The sequence below is a fragment of the Hemibagrus wyckioides genome, linkage group LG09 (genome assembly GCF_019097595.1).
Source record: "Hemibagrus wyckioides isolate EC202008001 linkage group LG09, SWU_Hwy_1.0, whole genome shotgun sequence".
Taxonomy (NCBI): Eukaryota; Metazoa; Chordata; class Actinopteri; order Siluriformes; family Bagridae; genus Hemibagrus; species Hemibagrus wyckioides.
In genome coordinates, this window is record NC_080718.1 from 8,282,485 (window position 1) to 8,296,728 (window position 14,244).

Consider the following 14,244-nt stretch of genomic DNA (forward strand, 5'->3'; position numbering starts at 1 on the left):
AGACAGTTTTTCATCTCATCCCTCACCCATGAACACAGTTTGAATACCTTTACAGTAGGGTCTGAGCATGCTGCATAAGCAGGCTTTTGAAGTCTTAAAAGCATTGGTAAAGGGTCAAATGGTCTTATTCAGAGTCTAGATTTACCCTGTTCCAGAGTGATGGGAGCATCAGGGTAAGAAGAAAGGCAGATATAGTGATGTACAAGTTGTACAAGCTTGTGGGGGTAGTGATCTGGGGTTGCTCAGTTTGGTCAGGTTTAGGTTCAGCAATGTTTGGTGCCCAAAAAATGAGGTTAACTGACTGCCTGAATATGCTGAATGACCAGGTTTTCCCATCAATTGATTTTTTATTTCCTGATGGCACAGGCATATTCCAGGATGACAATGCCAGGATTCATCAGGCTCAAATTGTGAAAGAGTGGTTCAGGGAGCATGAGTCATCATTTTCACACATGGCTACCAGAGAGTCCAGACTCTAACCCCATTGAGAATCTTGTGAAAAGGCCACAACACATCAATCAGTTTATCAAGGCAGCACAAAATTTACTCAAAGAGGTGTAACTCATTGCAAAACCTAAAAGGATACCGGACAAGATTATGAGATTATATGCTGATTTTAAGGTGTGGTCATCCACTAAGGTGGAGCTACGGTCAGTTTCTCAGTAACTTTAAATCTGATTGAGCTAATATTTGATATGGTGCATTATTAACCAAAATATTAATTAAGAATGGACCCACTCCCACCTAAAGCAGTCTCACTCAAAATGGGCCATATTACAAATATATTGACATTTATAAACAATATGCCAGCCAAATGTCATTGAATTCTATGGTGAGCTGTTTTACTAAAATAGCAACAACATTATACATACGTATAGATCTATATATGTATATAGATCTGTGCACAGCCTGTTTTAAGTCACCGATTTTTATTTTGATTCAGACATCTCTTTTGTTGAACCATTCCCTTTTTAATTTGGATGTGTGCTTTGGTTCATTATCATGCTGAAAGGTAAAATTATAGCTATTCATTATTTCCTCCACCTTCATAAAATCCTCAGTGCTGACTGAAGAAAAGCAAAAATAAAGCATGATGCACAAAACATACAGTACCTTTTGCTATTATGGAATTATTAGACCTTTTGGAATTGGTCTAATGGTCAAGTGACTCGGGGGATTTGGTTGATCTTGTCTGATTTTTGGCTTCCATCTAACCACCCCACCCCACAGCCCAGATGTGAAAAACTTAAGAGCTTGCTATAAAATGAGAGTAATTTCACATTGAGGGTGGACGTTCTGACATGATTTACACCGATCAGGCATAGCATTATGACCACCTGCGTCATATTGTGTTGGTTGCCCTTTTGCTGCCAAAACAGCCCCGACCTGTCGAGGCATGGACTCCACTTAGATCCCTGAAGGTGTTCTGTGGTATCTGGCACCAAGATAGCAGCAGATCCTTGAAGTCTGTAAGTTGCGAGGTGGGGCCTCCATGGATCAGACTTGATCAATGTGATGTAAAAGAAAACATCAGACCAGGCCACCTTCTTCCATTGCTCCGTTGGTCCAGTTCTGATGCTCACATGCCCATGCACAGGGTCAGCATGGGCACCCTGACTGGTCTGCACCTATGCAGCCCCATACACAACAAACTGTAATGCACTGTGTATTCTGACACCTTTCTATCAGAACCAGCATTAACGTCTTCAGCAATTTCAGCAACAGCTGCTCGTCTGTTGGATGAGATCACACAGGCCAGCCTTCTCACGTGCATCAGTGAGCCTTGGCCGCCCATGACCCTGTCTCCGGTTCACCACTGTTCCTTCCTTGGACCACTTTTGATAGATACTGAACACTACAGACCGGGAACACCCCACAAGAGCTGCAGTTTTGGAGATGCTCTGATCCAGTCGTCTAGTCATCATAATTTGGCCCTTGTCAAACTCGATCAAATCCTTGCGCTTGCCAATTTTTCCTGTTTTGAACACAACAACTTTGAGGACAAAATGTTCACTTGCTGCCTAATGTATCCTACCCAGTAACAGGTGTTATAATGAGGATATAATCAGTGTTATTCACTTAATCTGTCAGTGTTCATAATGTAATCGCTGATCGTTGTATCTTGGTGTCTTTATCCCATCACAGAAACCTGCTATTGTAGACACAATAAGATATATATAAATTAATTGGGTCTGAATATTTATCCAATACCTTTTTTCTGTTAAGGACTAGTCTCTGATTTCTTACTCTGTTGTCTCCAACTGTGGGGAAGTGATGTGAGGTTGCCAAAAGAGTACTGCACAAAGTACTGAATGCAAAGGTGCCAATAATTGTGATGTGTGACTCTGTCTAGATATCTATTTGTCTATCTACAGTGCCTTGCAAAATTATTAAACCCCCTGATGATTGAAAGTCATCAGATTTGTTTGGAGCACAAATGGCTTAATATTTTCTATTATATTTTAAGACTGATCTTCAAAATGAATGAATGTAAAGTGATAATGACTTTATTTAAGAAAGTATTCTGTAACAAATTTTACGAACTGACAAATGCTGTTTACAACAGTCTTCAACCCTTGTGCTGTGGACATTTACACAGATGAAAGACTAAAACAAAATTGGGTTACAAATATCCCCCTTAATTTATAACTCGTTCTATGAATCTAAAGAAAAGCTGGAAAAAAAGTCAAAATAAAGAGCATTCTGAGGAAATCAAAGATGATAATATGCACAAGATAGGAACATGATTGGCTATGTTAGCACTGTTAGGAAATAAACCCAGGCATTCCCTAGAGAAGGTGATTCCTCAAAAAAAATCAATAAAAGGGACTTGTGAGAGAAGCCACACAGATGTCATCAATCAATTGAAGGAGCTACAGAGGTAAGTGACTGAGACTAGAGTGAAGGTGCAGCAGACAACAATATTAAGAACTCTGTAAGGAACTTATCCCTGGTAGGAACTTAACCCAAAAAACTTACAGCAGCAAAAGGTGGTTCTACCAATTACTTGTCCAAAGGATTTGAAAACTTGTGCAAAAAGCATTTTTCAGTTTTTTAAGATGATATGACAGATACTGAATTTGAAAATCATATATTTAACATAATTAACACAGTAATATTTTTCCTTATAAGCATATTGTTTTGCATTAAAAATATTAACTGGAACAATCTGTAGACTTATCAAGTCAATTCTGACTATTTTTGGGACATTTTTGCATGGTATTTATACTTAACTATCATCAAAGTTTAGATTTCTCTCTTATTTTTTTAATATGAGATTACCCTAATTAAATACTAAGAGCTTGATTTTAACTTAGCCATCTTGACTTAGGGGGGCAGTAATTGTGTAGCGTACTATAGGACTGAGGCAGGAATTGCAGGTCCTGCCCCTGCTTCAGATTATTACCTTTCCCTCAGATTACTGCTTATCTCCCACGCCAAAGAAAATCCTTCAATGTCAATCTTTAATTTTGTTTGTAATTGTACTGTTTCATTTCTTGTTCTCTCAGTCCCTTACTCCTTTTTTCTCAGGTAATCCAGTGTCTGCAGTTGTCACCTGTAATCTCTTTGTTATCCCTGCTTTGCGAAAAATGCAGGGTATTCTGGACCCAAGGCCAACAATCATCAAAGCTAGGGTATGCACATGTTTGAACTGAAGAGACTTTTGAAGATACATTATTGAAGACATATTCCTCTTCTCCTGTGATGTCATCAGCTTGTGACCTTTTCTCAATAGCTCTCCTGTGACGTTAAGTTGGACCCGCGCCCAGAGTACCACCGCTGTATATTGACGTGGCATCACCAAGAGCCCCTACCTTGGGCACAGAGTACAGGTAAAAGTAAATGCATATGTAATGTGTATGTATTATGTCTTTTCTGTTATTTCTGACACACTGCTTCTCTTTTGGTTAGGCAATCAAATGAGTAGTCGGCTAATGAGCATGCGCAGTGCCAACGGTCTTCTGATGTTGCCCCCTAAAACAGAGCAATACGTGGAGCTGCACAAAGGCGAGGTGGTGGACGTCATGGTCATAGGGCGTCTATGATGTCATCGTAGATATTACATAACCAGAAAAGATATATGTGGTGCATGTCCACATATTTATTATATTGTAATATGCAATTGCACAGTTATTTTTATTATTTTTTTCTATTTGGATAAAAGTTAATGAAGTATTATCAACTTTGCAAACAATAGCAAACTTATGGAGAGACATAATATTTCAGCAACAGAGGAACACTATATATATATATATACATATATATATATACACACACACACGGATCAGGCATAACATTGAGGCTTAACATGTCAGGCTTAACATAGCACTGACAGGTGGGATAAATTAGGCAGCAAGTGAACATTTAGTCCTCAAAGTTGATGTGTTAGAAGCAGAAAAAATTGGCAAGCATAAGGATTTGAGCAAGTGTGACAAGTTGACAAGGGCCAAATTATGATGGCTAGACGACAGAGCATCTCCAAAACTGCAGCTCTTGTGGGGTGTTCTGTATCTATCAAAAGTTGTCCAACGAAGGAACGGTGGTGAACCGGCAACAGATGATGATGATGCACGTGGGGAGCAAAGGCTGGCCCATGTGGTCTGATCCAACAGACAAGCTGCTGTTGCTCAAATTGCTGAAGACATTAATGCTGGTTCTGAAAGAAAGGTGTCAGAATACACAGTGCATTACAGTTTGTTGCGTATTGGGCTGCATAGCTGCAGACCAGTCAGGGTGCCCTCTGCTGAAAGCGCCAAGAATGCACTTCAGAACTGGACCACGAAACAATGGTAGAAGGTGCACAAAGCAAACAAGTCCAATCCATGAAGGCCCCACTACACAACTGACAGGACTTAAAGGATCTGCTGCTAACATCTTGGTGCCAAATGGCTCCATGCCCCAATGGGTCAGCGCTGTTTGGGTCATAATGTTATGCCTGATCGGTGAGTTTGTGTGTGTGTGTGTGTGTGTATGTATATATATATATATATATATATATATATATATATATATATATATATATATATATATATATATATATATATATATATACACACATTAAATGGATATAAAAAGTCAAATCCTCCCAATATAAATTGCTGAAGGGGAGGACACTGTAGAAAGACCTGGTGCATACCCCTTAACTCATACTTTGGTAAACATATTCTTGCATATATTCTTGATGGAGAAAGATCTTGTCGTTCATTTTTCAGCAGGGGTGTGTAAACTTTTTATATCCACTGTTTATGCATTTGTGTTTAAGTATATGTATGTATATGTACATATACAAAACATGGCCAGATGTTTGTGGACACCTGACCATAACACTTATGTGTGCTTTTTGAAACTTCCATTCCAGATTTAGCTCCCCTTTTCTGTAATAATTACGTCCACTTTTTTTTTGGAAGGCTTTCCACTAGATTTTGGAATGTGTTTTGCAATGGGGATTTGGCCATTCAGCCTTAAGGGCTGGCACTGTTGTTGGGCAAGGAGGCCTGTTTGCCTAACAGTTGTTCAGTGTTCCAGTTCATCCCAAAGGTATTCACTGTGGTTGAGGCCAGAGCCTCACATACAGAGGAACATACTAATACTAGGTATGACCCCCTTTTGCTCACACAACAGTCAATTCCACAAAGTCTTTCCATGTTGACATTTGGTCCATGTTAAATTTGTTGTATATTGATGTTAAGCATTCAGATAATGGATGATTATCATTATGGCCAGTTTTTCTGATGATGGCTAATTCCAGCGTGATAATGCACTGAGTCACAAAGCACAAGATGTCTCAAACCTGTTCCATTAACATGTCAATGAGTTCAGTGTATTTACTGTAGGTGGCCTCCCAGTCACCAGAATTGAATAGAGCATTGAGCTTTGAGAAATGGTCTAATGGGAGGTTCAGCTAAAAAAAAAATCTACAGCAATTATGTGATGCAGCCATGTCAACATGGACCAGAATCACATAGGAAGGTTTCCAACACTTTATAGAATTTATGCAATAAAGCACTGAAGCTATTTTGAGAGGAATGGTGTTCTACGCAGTGTTAGTGTTGGTTATGTACATACATACATACTGGTTATAATTTTTTGCACACAAAACATAATAGCAATTAATTTATGAAACGTACCATGAATCTTTTTTTTCTTCCCGAGATGGTGAACTTGTTAAGCCGGTAGATATATAACTGACTCATACACAGGGCAAATATTGACTGTAAAAACAAATGTATGGTGTGCTATAAGTGCCTAATCAGAGTGTTAAAGATTTTGGCTAATTTTGCAATTATATTAAATTAGATCTAGATTATTCCAGTAAGGCCAATGCTTTTTTATTCACCATGCCATCGTTTCGATAAGCTTATGCAATGTCACAACATTTATTTTCCATCTAGAGTTGCACTAATTTCTTACGCCTATATACACACATTTTCCATGAAAGGACATAATTGTATTGCTTAAATGAGCTGTAAAATTATTAAAATAATTTTTTTTAATTACTTTTGCTTGAAAATAAGGATTTGGTCTTTAAATTTCTTCAGAGTATCCTCACATTGCAGCAGTTAAGTCCTTCCAGATCTTTGCCATGTTGTCTTTCAATTTGTTGAGGTAATGAAAAAATCTCACCTTATGCTTCTTGAACTGGTTAGATGTATGGTGACTTTTAGGAACCATATGGTCAAGCTGCTCCCTTAACAGCTCTATTAGGAGTGAGACCTGATGACTGTGCACACTAGTCCGTTACAGATAGAATACCAGCTGACTGCTTCTTCTCCAAATAGTTTTTGCATAATTGGAGTTGTGCTTTGGTCCACTGTCTTGCTGTAGGAGTAAATTGTTTGCAGTCAACTACTGTCCACAGGGTATGGCATGGTGTTGCAAAATGGAGTGATAGCCTTCCTTGTTCAAAATCCCTTTTATCATGCATCAATCTTCCAATTTAGCACCACCAAAGCATCCCCAGACCATCACTAATCCTTCACCATGTTTGACACACATGTTTCTCATGCTTGAGAATCTGAAGTGCACTGGGGCCTTGCACTTCTCTTTCTATCCTGGTTAAAACCAGTTTGTGCTGTACTTTGAAGAGAGTAAGATATATTGCTGTATGAACTCATTAGTTTCAAGGCAATCTGTTACACAGAATAGCCAACATTTCTTTGAACAAGATTAGACAAATGAGTTTTAGAAGAGATTTGTATTTTCTGCTAATTTTGAGTTTTTAGTTGTACCCACAAAAGCTAGCCTAAGAAAATGATTAATTAGCCTTTCAGCATTACAATGTGCTGTTGGAACACAGATGTGATGGTTGTGGAAAATAACCTTTACATCATCTGTAGATATTCCATTGAAAATCAGTGTCCAGCTATAATGGTAATTTACCATCATGTCCAGTCTGTATTTTTGATCAATTAATTGTTATTTTGTGTAATATTGTTTATTTCAAAAGCAAGGGAATTTCAATGTGACTCCAAACTTTTGATCAGTAGTGTATGTTTGATTTCTTCTATATTTGTGTTGCCACAATTAATTGGTTCAGATCTTCATATGAAAATGGAATACACCCTAAGTAAACACAAAGTTTTAAACAATCATTTATTAAAGGAAAACAGGAAGTTATCCAACAGCAACTGGCCCTATGTGAAAAAGTATTTGCCTGCTTAATTTTGCATTCAACCAATTAACCAAACCAGGGTTGATAACTGCCAGATCTGTGAAATCTAAACAATATAACAGCCTTGTGATAGAATCTTAATAGTCAACAAGCAGAACTCTATGCTGCAATAATAAGAAATACCTGAAGAGATGAGAAAGAAGGTTATTGAATTATATCACTCTACAAAGTGTTACATCGCAATTTCTATGGCTCTGGGGCCCCACCAAACTACATTAAGAACCATTTTCTCCAAATGGAGAAAACTTGGATCTGTGTTGAATCTTCCCAGAAGTGGTAGGCTGTCCAAAATTCCTCTAAGAGCTCATTGAGGACTCATCCAGGATGCCATAAAACAAGTCAGACAAATGCATGCCTCAAACAAGGTCAGTCTTCATAATGGATCACATTAAACCTGGCACAGAGGCTGCACAGCATCCTAAATAAGAACATCATACCAGCAGTTAATGGTGGTGGTAATATGATGATGTGTAGATGCTTTGCTGCTTCAGGGCCTAGGTGACTTGACATATATAAAAGAATCATGAATTCTGCTTTCTAACAGAAAATTCTGAAGGAGTATGTCTAGCTGTAGGTTAGTGATCTGAGGCTTATGCACATTGGGTCATGTAGCAAGATAACAAATATGAAGCACATGAGCAAGTCCACTTCTGAATGACTCAAAAGAAACAAAATGAAGGTTTTTTGGCCTAGTGGCCAAGTCCTTTCTTGAACTCCATTGTTCATGATTGAAAGCCCTCCAACATGACTAAATTTAAGCAATGTGAGAGACTATTACTGTGTGACAACTGTGAGAGTTATTAAAAGCATTTAGTTGCACTTGTTGCTTCTCAAGGTTACACAACTAATTATGTTTAGGCCCTTAGTACAGAAGGACTTTTTCACATGGGTGTTATAGGTGGGTTTTTTTGTTTGTTTGTTTTTTGTTTGTTTGTTTTTTGTTTTGTTTTTTCAAATAAATTAAATGTTAAAAACAGTGCTTCACTCTTCTTGTTCTGCTCGTCATATTTTTATGAGGATCTGTAACCATTTAGTGACAACTAAGTGAAAATGGGGAGAAACATATTTGTCATTGGTGGAGAATTATGCTTTGAGGAAGAAAGACATTTGAAATGTTAGCACAGACAGGTTTAGTTCTTAGACATGCTGGAGTGCTCTCAGATTTCCTCAAGGTGGATTACGGTTACCAATCTTCTGCCTTTACCCTATTCTGTATGCACAAAAATGACTAATGGCACAAAGCCTGGGTCACTAAGGAGATTGTGTGGCTTAGAAAATTTTGAAGAAGGAGGAGGTCACTGAGCAATGACAAAATGTACATCAAAGTTAGAGGAGACTAAAGTAATCAGCAAAGATGTTTTTTTCTATTACTGAAATGTGCTGTCAGTCAGTCTAGAATACTTTAATGACCACATCTCCCCATATTATTAATTTAATAATAGATTTAATATTAATATTATTGTGAATTATACCCACAAGTCCTATGAATTATTCACAACTCCTGATTCAGTTTATCAACAATTTATTAAGCTCTAGATTGGTTGGGTCAGGTGTTTTGTGAAGAGTGAAAATTATTTTTTTTAAAAAGGTGGGCAAACAGCTTAGCCCACACTTTGAGGCTTGTACGGCTGGGACATTTACTTGTTTGACTTTAAAAGGAGGATACAGCTTATTTAAAGGCTGACAGTGTTTTTAACTTATACACAAAATGTACAGTCATATATGCTACACTAATGTACATATCTTGACCAGCACTCCTGAAATATTGAAACAATGAGGAGAAAACCCCTGTACTATATAAAATGTTTTCTGTAATGATATTAAAACATAATTAAAATCAATATGTAAAAACATGTTTCAGTTTCTCTTTTTAATATTAACTTCAAGAGGTGGCTGAATAACTTGTCTTTTGTTTACAAGTATATGTCCAATCCAACAGATGAGCTACTGTTGCTCAAATTGCTGAAGAAGTTAATGCTGGTTCTGATAGAAAGGTGCCAGAATGCACAGTGCATCGCAGTTTGTTGCGTATGGGGCTGCATAGCCGGAGACCAGTCAGGGTGCCCATACTGACCCCTGTGCACCACCAAACACAGCAACAATGGGCACGTGAGCATCATCACTGGACCACGGAGCAAAGGAAGAGGGTGCCCTGGTCTGATGAATCACATTTTCTTTTACAGTTTGGGGATAAGCCCTTCTTGTTCCAACATGACTGCGCAACAGTGTACAAAGCAAGGTCCATAAAGACATGGATGAATGAATTTTGTGTGGAGGATCTTCAGAGTCCTGACCTCGACCTGATAGAACACCTTTAGGATGAATTAGAGCGGAGACTGTGAGCCTGGCCTTCTCGTCCATCATCAGTGCCTGACCTCACAAATGTACTAGTGGAATGGTCAAATATTTCCATAAACACACTCCTAAACCTTGTGGAAATCCTTCCCAGAAGAGTTGAAGCTGTTATAGCTGTGAAGGGAGGGCCAATTCCATAATAAATTCATCTGTAAAGGCATTACGTCCCAGTTTTGGCCTGGCTCGCAGTCTACTTCATCTGCTCTAATTCATCTGGTGCAGAATAGTCAAGTTCCTCCACACCAAACTCGCTCATCCATGTCTTTATGGACCTTGCTTTGTGCACTGGTGCACAGTCATGTTGTAACAGGAAGGGGTCATCCCCAAACTGTTCCCACAAAGTTGGGAGCATGAAATTGTCCAAAATGTCTTGGTATGCTGAAGTATTAAGGGTTCCTTTCACTGTTTTCCTGAAAAACAACACCTCAATTCATCATTTGGAGGGATGTCCCAAAGCTTTTGACAATATAATGTGTGTGAATGTATATACACTATATTGCCAAAAGTATTCGCTCACCTGCCTTGACTCGCATATGAACTTAAGTGACATCCCATTCCTAATCCATACGGTTCAATATGACGTTGGTCCACCCTTTGCAGCTATAACACCTTCAACTCTTCTGGGAAGGCTGTCCACAAGGTTTAGGAGTGTGTTTATGGGAATTTTTGACCATTCTTCCAGAAGCGCATTTGTGAGGTCACACACTGATGTTGGACGAGAAGGCCTGGCTCTCAGTCTCCGCTCTAATTCATCCCAAAGGTGTTCTATCAGGTTGAGGTCAGGACTCTGTGCAGGCCAGTCAAGTTCATCCACACCAGACTCTGTCATCCATGTCTTTATGGACCTTGTTTTGTGCACTGGTGCACAGTCATGTTGGAAGAGGAAGGGGCCAGCTCCAAACTGTTCCCACAAAGTTGGGAGCATGGAATTGTCCAAAATGTCTTGGTATGCTGAAGCATTCAGAATTCCTTTCAGTGGAACTAAGGGGCCAAGCCCAGCTCCTGAAAAACAACCCCACACCATAATCCCCCCTCCACCAAACTTTACACTTGGCACAATGCAGTCAGACAAGTACCGTTCTCCTGGCAACCGCCAAACCCAGACTCGTCCATCAGATTGCCAGATGGAGAAGCGCGATTCGTCACTCCAGAGAACGCGTCTCCACTGCTCTAGAGTCCAGTGGCGGCGTGCTTTACACCACTGCATCCGACACTTTGCATTGCACTTGGTGATGTATGGCTTGGATGCAGCTGCTCGGCCATGGAAACCCATTCCATGAAGCTCTCTGCGCACTGTTCTTGAGCTAATCTGAAGGCCACATGAAGTTTGGAGGTCTGTAGCAACTGAGACTGCAGAAAGTTGGCGACCTCTTCGCACTCTGCGCCTCAGCATCCGCTGACCCTGCTCCGTCAGTTGACGTGGCCTACCACTTCGTGGCTGAGTTGCTGTCGTTCCCAAACACTTCCACGTTCTTATAATACAGCTGACAGTTGACTGTGGAATATTTAGGAGCGAGGAAATTTCACGACTGGATTTGTTGCACAGGTGGCATCCTATCACAGTTCCACGCTGGAATTCACTGAGCTCCTGAGAGCGACCCATTCTTTCACAAATGTTTGTAAAAACAGTCTGCATGCCTAGGTGCTTGATTTTATACACCTGTGGCCATGGAAGTGATTGGAACACCTGATTCTGATTATTTGGATAGGTGAGCGAATACTTTTGGCAATATAGTGTATATACACTCGGAGTTGGCCCATTACAGGAGAGTTGGGCAGGGCCGTAGAAGGCAAAGAGGAAAAGGAGGAGCACTGCCAGAGCCCTACAAAATGACCTCTAGCAGGCTGCTGGTGTGCAGACTCTATGAGGGTTAGATGGATACAGATTTAAGTGTTTTATTAGATGCAGGTAGACAAATCCAAAATGTGAATCAAAACTCACAGTAAACAGGCAAAGATTCAAGATTCAAGAAGCTTTTATTGTCATTTCAACCACATATAGCTGGCGCAGTACATAGTGAAATGAAACAAAGTTTCTCCAGGACCTGGTGCTACATAAACATACAACAACAAGTTCAATACAAAACAACAAACACCACCACAGAGCTAGGATAGAAGTTTGTCTTAGCCACGTAAAGTGCACAGTGTGCAGCAAGGTGCAAACAGAGCATAGACAAGACAGTGCAAAAAAGACAATAAATACAATAAAGACAACACAAAAGAACACAGGACACTTAGCGCTGAAAAGAAATAAAAGAACGTGTACTGGAATGTAAGTGAAATAAAACGGATAAAGTGAAATGATGTAAAAAAAAAATATTGTGCAAAAATACACAGCAGCGGTTGAGGTAGTGCAAATAGAATAAACATAAATATAACTATAGCAGCGGATGGCAGAAGATCATGTGATCTACAAAGAGCTATGGAAAGGTTAATCATACAAACAGAAAAAACACTCAAATAGAATATAAAAAAATGAGATATTGAATATATCACGCTGATCACCACCTGCTCACAGCCCTCAGCATGTGGGGAGATTCCCGACAAATCCCCACCCAAGGGCGCAGCCCCTGAATTGCCTTCAAACAATCCCCCAGCAGACCAGCCTCTCTAAATAAAGTGTCCAAGCAGAAAGCCATGTTCTGTGTAACACATATTGTTATACGTATTATAAAGTATTACACAAATTACAGGAGAGGTGTATCTACAAGGTAGGCCAGGAAGGCGGGGCTCAGGCACCTCCAATATCAACTAAATCCGTGGAAATCAATGCCAAACGTCATATTGTATTTCTGTAACAGTGGAAGGCAAAAAATCTAACATTTAAAAGACAATCTCATATATACTGTACCTTTCATATTTGCACTTAAAAAGTTTTCTAAGACGTGTGTATGTTGATTTTTTTTTGTTTACTTACAAATGTGTGTTTTCATGTAGCTAATGTTGGTTCATATTTGTACTTTTATTCAGCTCTATGGTGTTGATGAAGGCATTAAACATCTGTGAGAAAACAACGTTAGCCTTTGCTTGGTGACTAAAGGCGCCATACATTTGGAATGTCAATTTATTTTACATTTCAATGTGTTTTACATGATTAATTTGTAAAATATATCACAAATGAGGGTTTGGATGAGAGAATAAGCATTTAAATTATATGGCTGTAGAGATGAAAACGAGAAAAGACAAGATTGAGTGGGAACAGAAAGAGACTTCTTATGACAGTGAGGTTTATCCTTAGCTCAAAAGTCAACTCGTGACTTTTGAGCTAAGGATACCTGTAGAAGGGGTGGGGAACAGCTTGGCACTAAGTAAAGGGAGGGTTGAAGGCACTATCATACCTTTTCCATTATTATAATATCCAATAAATTTTTTTTATACCACACCCCACTGTTTACTGAATTTTATCACTTTGGTGTGGAGCTCCTTTCTTTTCTAGCATTGTGTGTGTTTATTTTTGTATCTTTAATTTTTTTCATTATATATATTTTTTAAATTAAAAAAAAGCATGGACTTAGTTTTGTAACTGTTGTTTGAACTTGTGTTAAAATTGATGAAAATAACAGCCTATAAGAAAGACAAGTTTCATTAATGCTTATCAGGTTTTAAAAATATGGGAAATCAAAATGAGATAAAACAGACCATGTTCTGAAACTACATTCAAGCATCCCTTTTAAATCTCCTGATAAGACACTTACTGTCTCAGTTGAGCCATTTGTGAATTAGCCAAAGAGAATTAGCTCATAAAAAACATCCAGTAAGTTGTAATGGTGGACCTGACAGAAAAGGAGGAGAAAGGTTACAAAAAGAAATTAGAGAAAGAAATTGGACTCCTGTTTTCTGCATCACTTATATTTAAAAATCTGTCATTTCACACAGGCATTTAATAGCTAACATAGGCCCAAAAGCCATCTTCATCATGTATATTTTATTTTAATATTTATCCTAAGAATGCCCTTATTTTTTAGCAGGCTATGATTGTTATAAACCAGAAGATGAACTTCTGTTGTTAATTATTCCAATAGTCTTCCTAACCATATTGTTTTTGTTTTTTTAATTTTGCTCAGTAACTGAAAATATCTAGCACAAAAATGAAACAGTATCATTTTGAATCATTCTGAAGTCCCCTGGATGTTAGCTGCTGCCTCTGTCTGAAAGATCGTAGCTAAAAAAAAAACTAGACAAATTCTTAGTGTATGTTAAACATTTATTACAATTTT

General features: G+C 38.7%; 1 protein-coding gene across 8 annotated transcripts in view; it reads left to right on the forward strand.

Moving 5' to 3' along the window:
• The window catches only part of LOC131358991 (gephyrin-like), a 92,210-nt gene extending 82,708 nt beyond the window's left edge, over positions 1-9,502 (forward strand). For 4 of the 8 annotated variants that reach the window (XM_058398481.1, XM_058398483.1, XM_058398482.1 and 1 more), the window contains 3 exons: positions 3,532-3,635; positions 3,737-3,833; positions 3,913-9,501. In XM_058398481.1, the coding sequence (XP_058254464.1) occupies positions 3,532-3,635; positions 3,737-3,833; positions 3,913-4,046 (335 nt within the window). In that variant the 3' untranslated portion in view covers positions 4,047-9,501. Of the gene's footprint in view, positions 1-3,531; positions 3,636-3,736; positions 3,834-3,912 lie in introns of all 8 variants that reach the window. The other 4 variants (XM_058398485.1, XM_058398489.1, XM_058398486.1 and 1 more) reach the window with 2 other exon arrangements.
• The last annotated feature ends 4,742 nt before the right edge of the window (positions 9,503-14,244 follow it).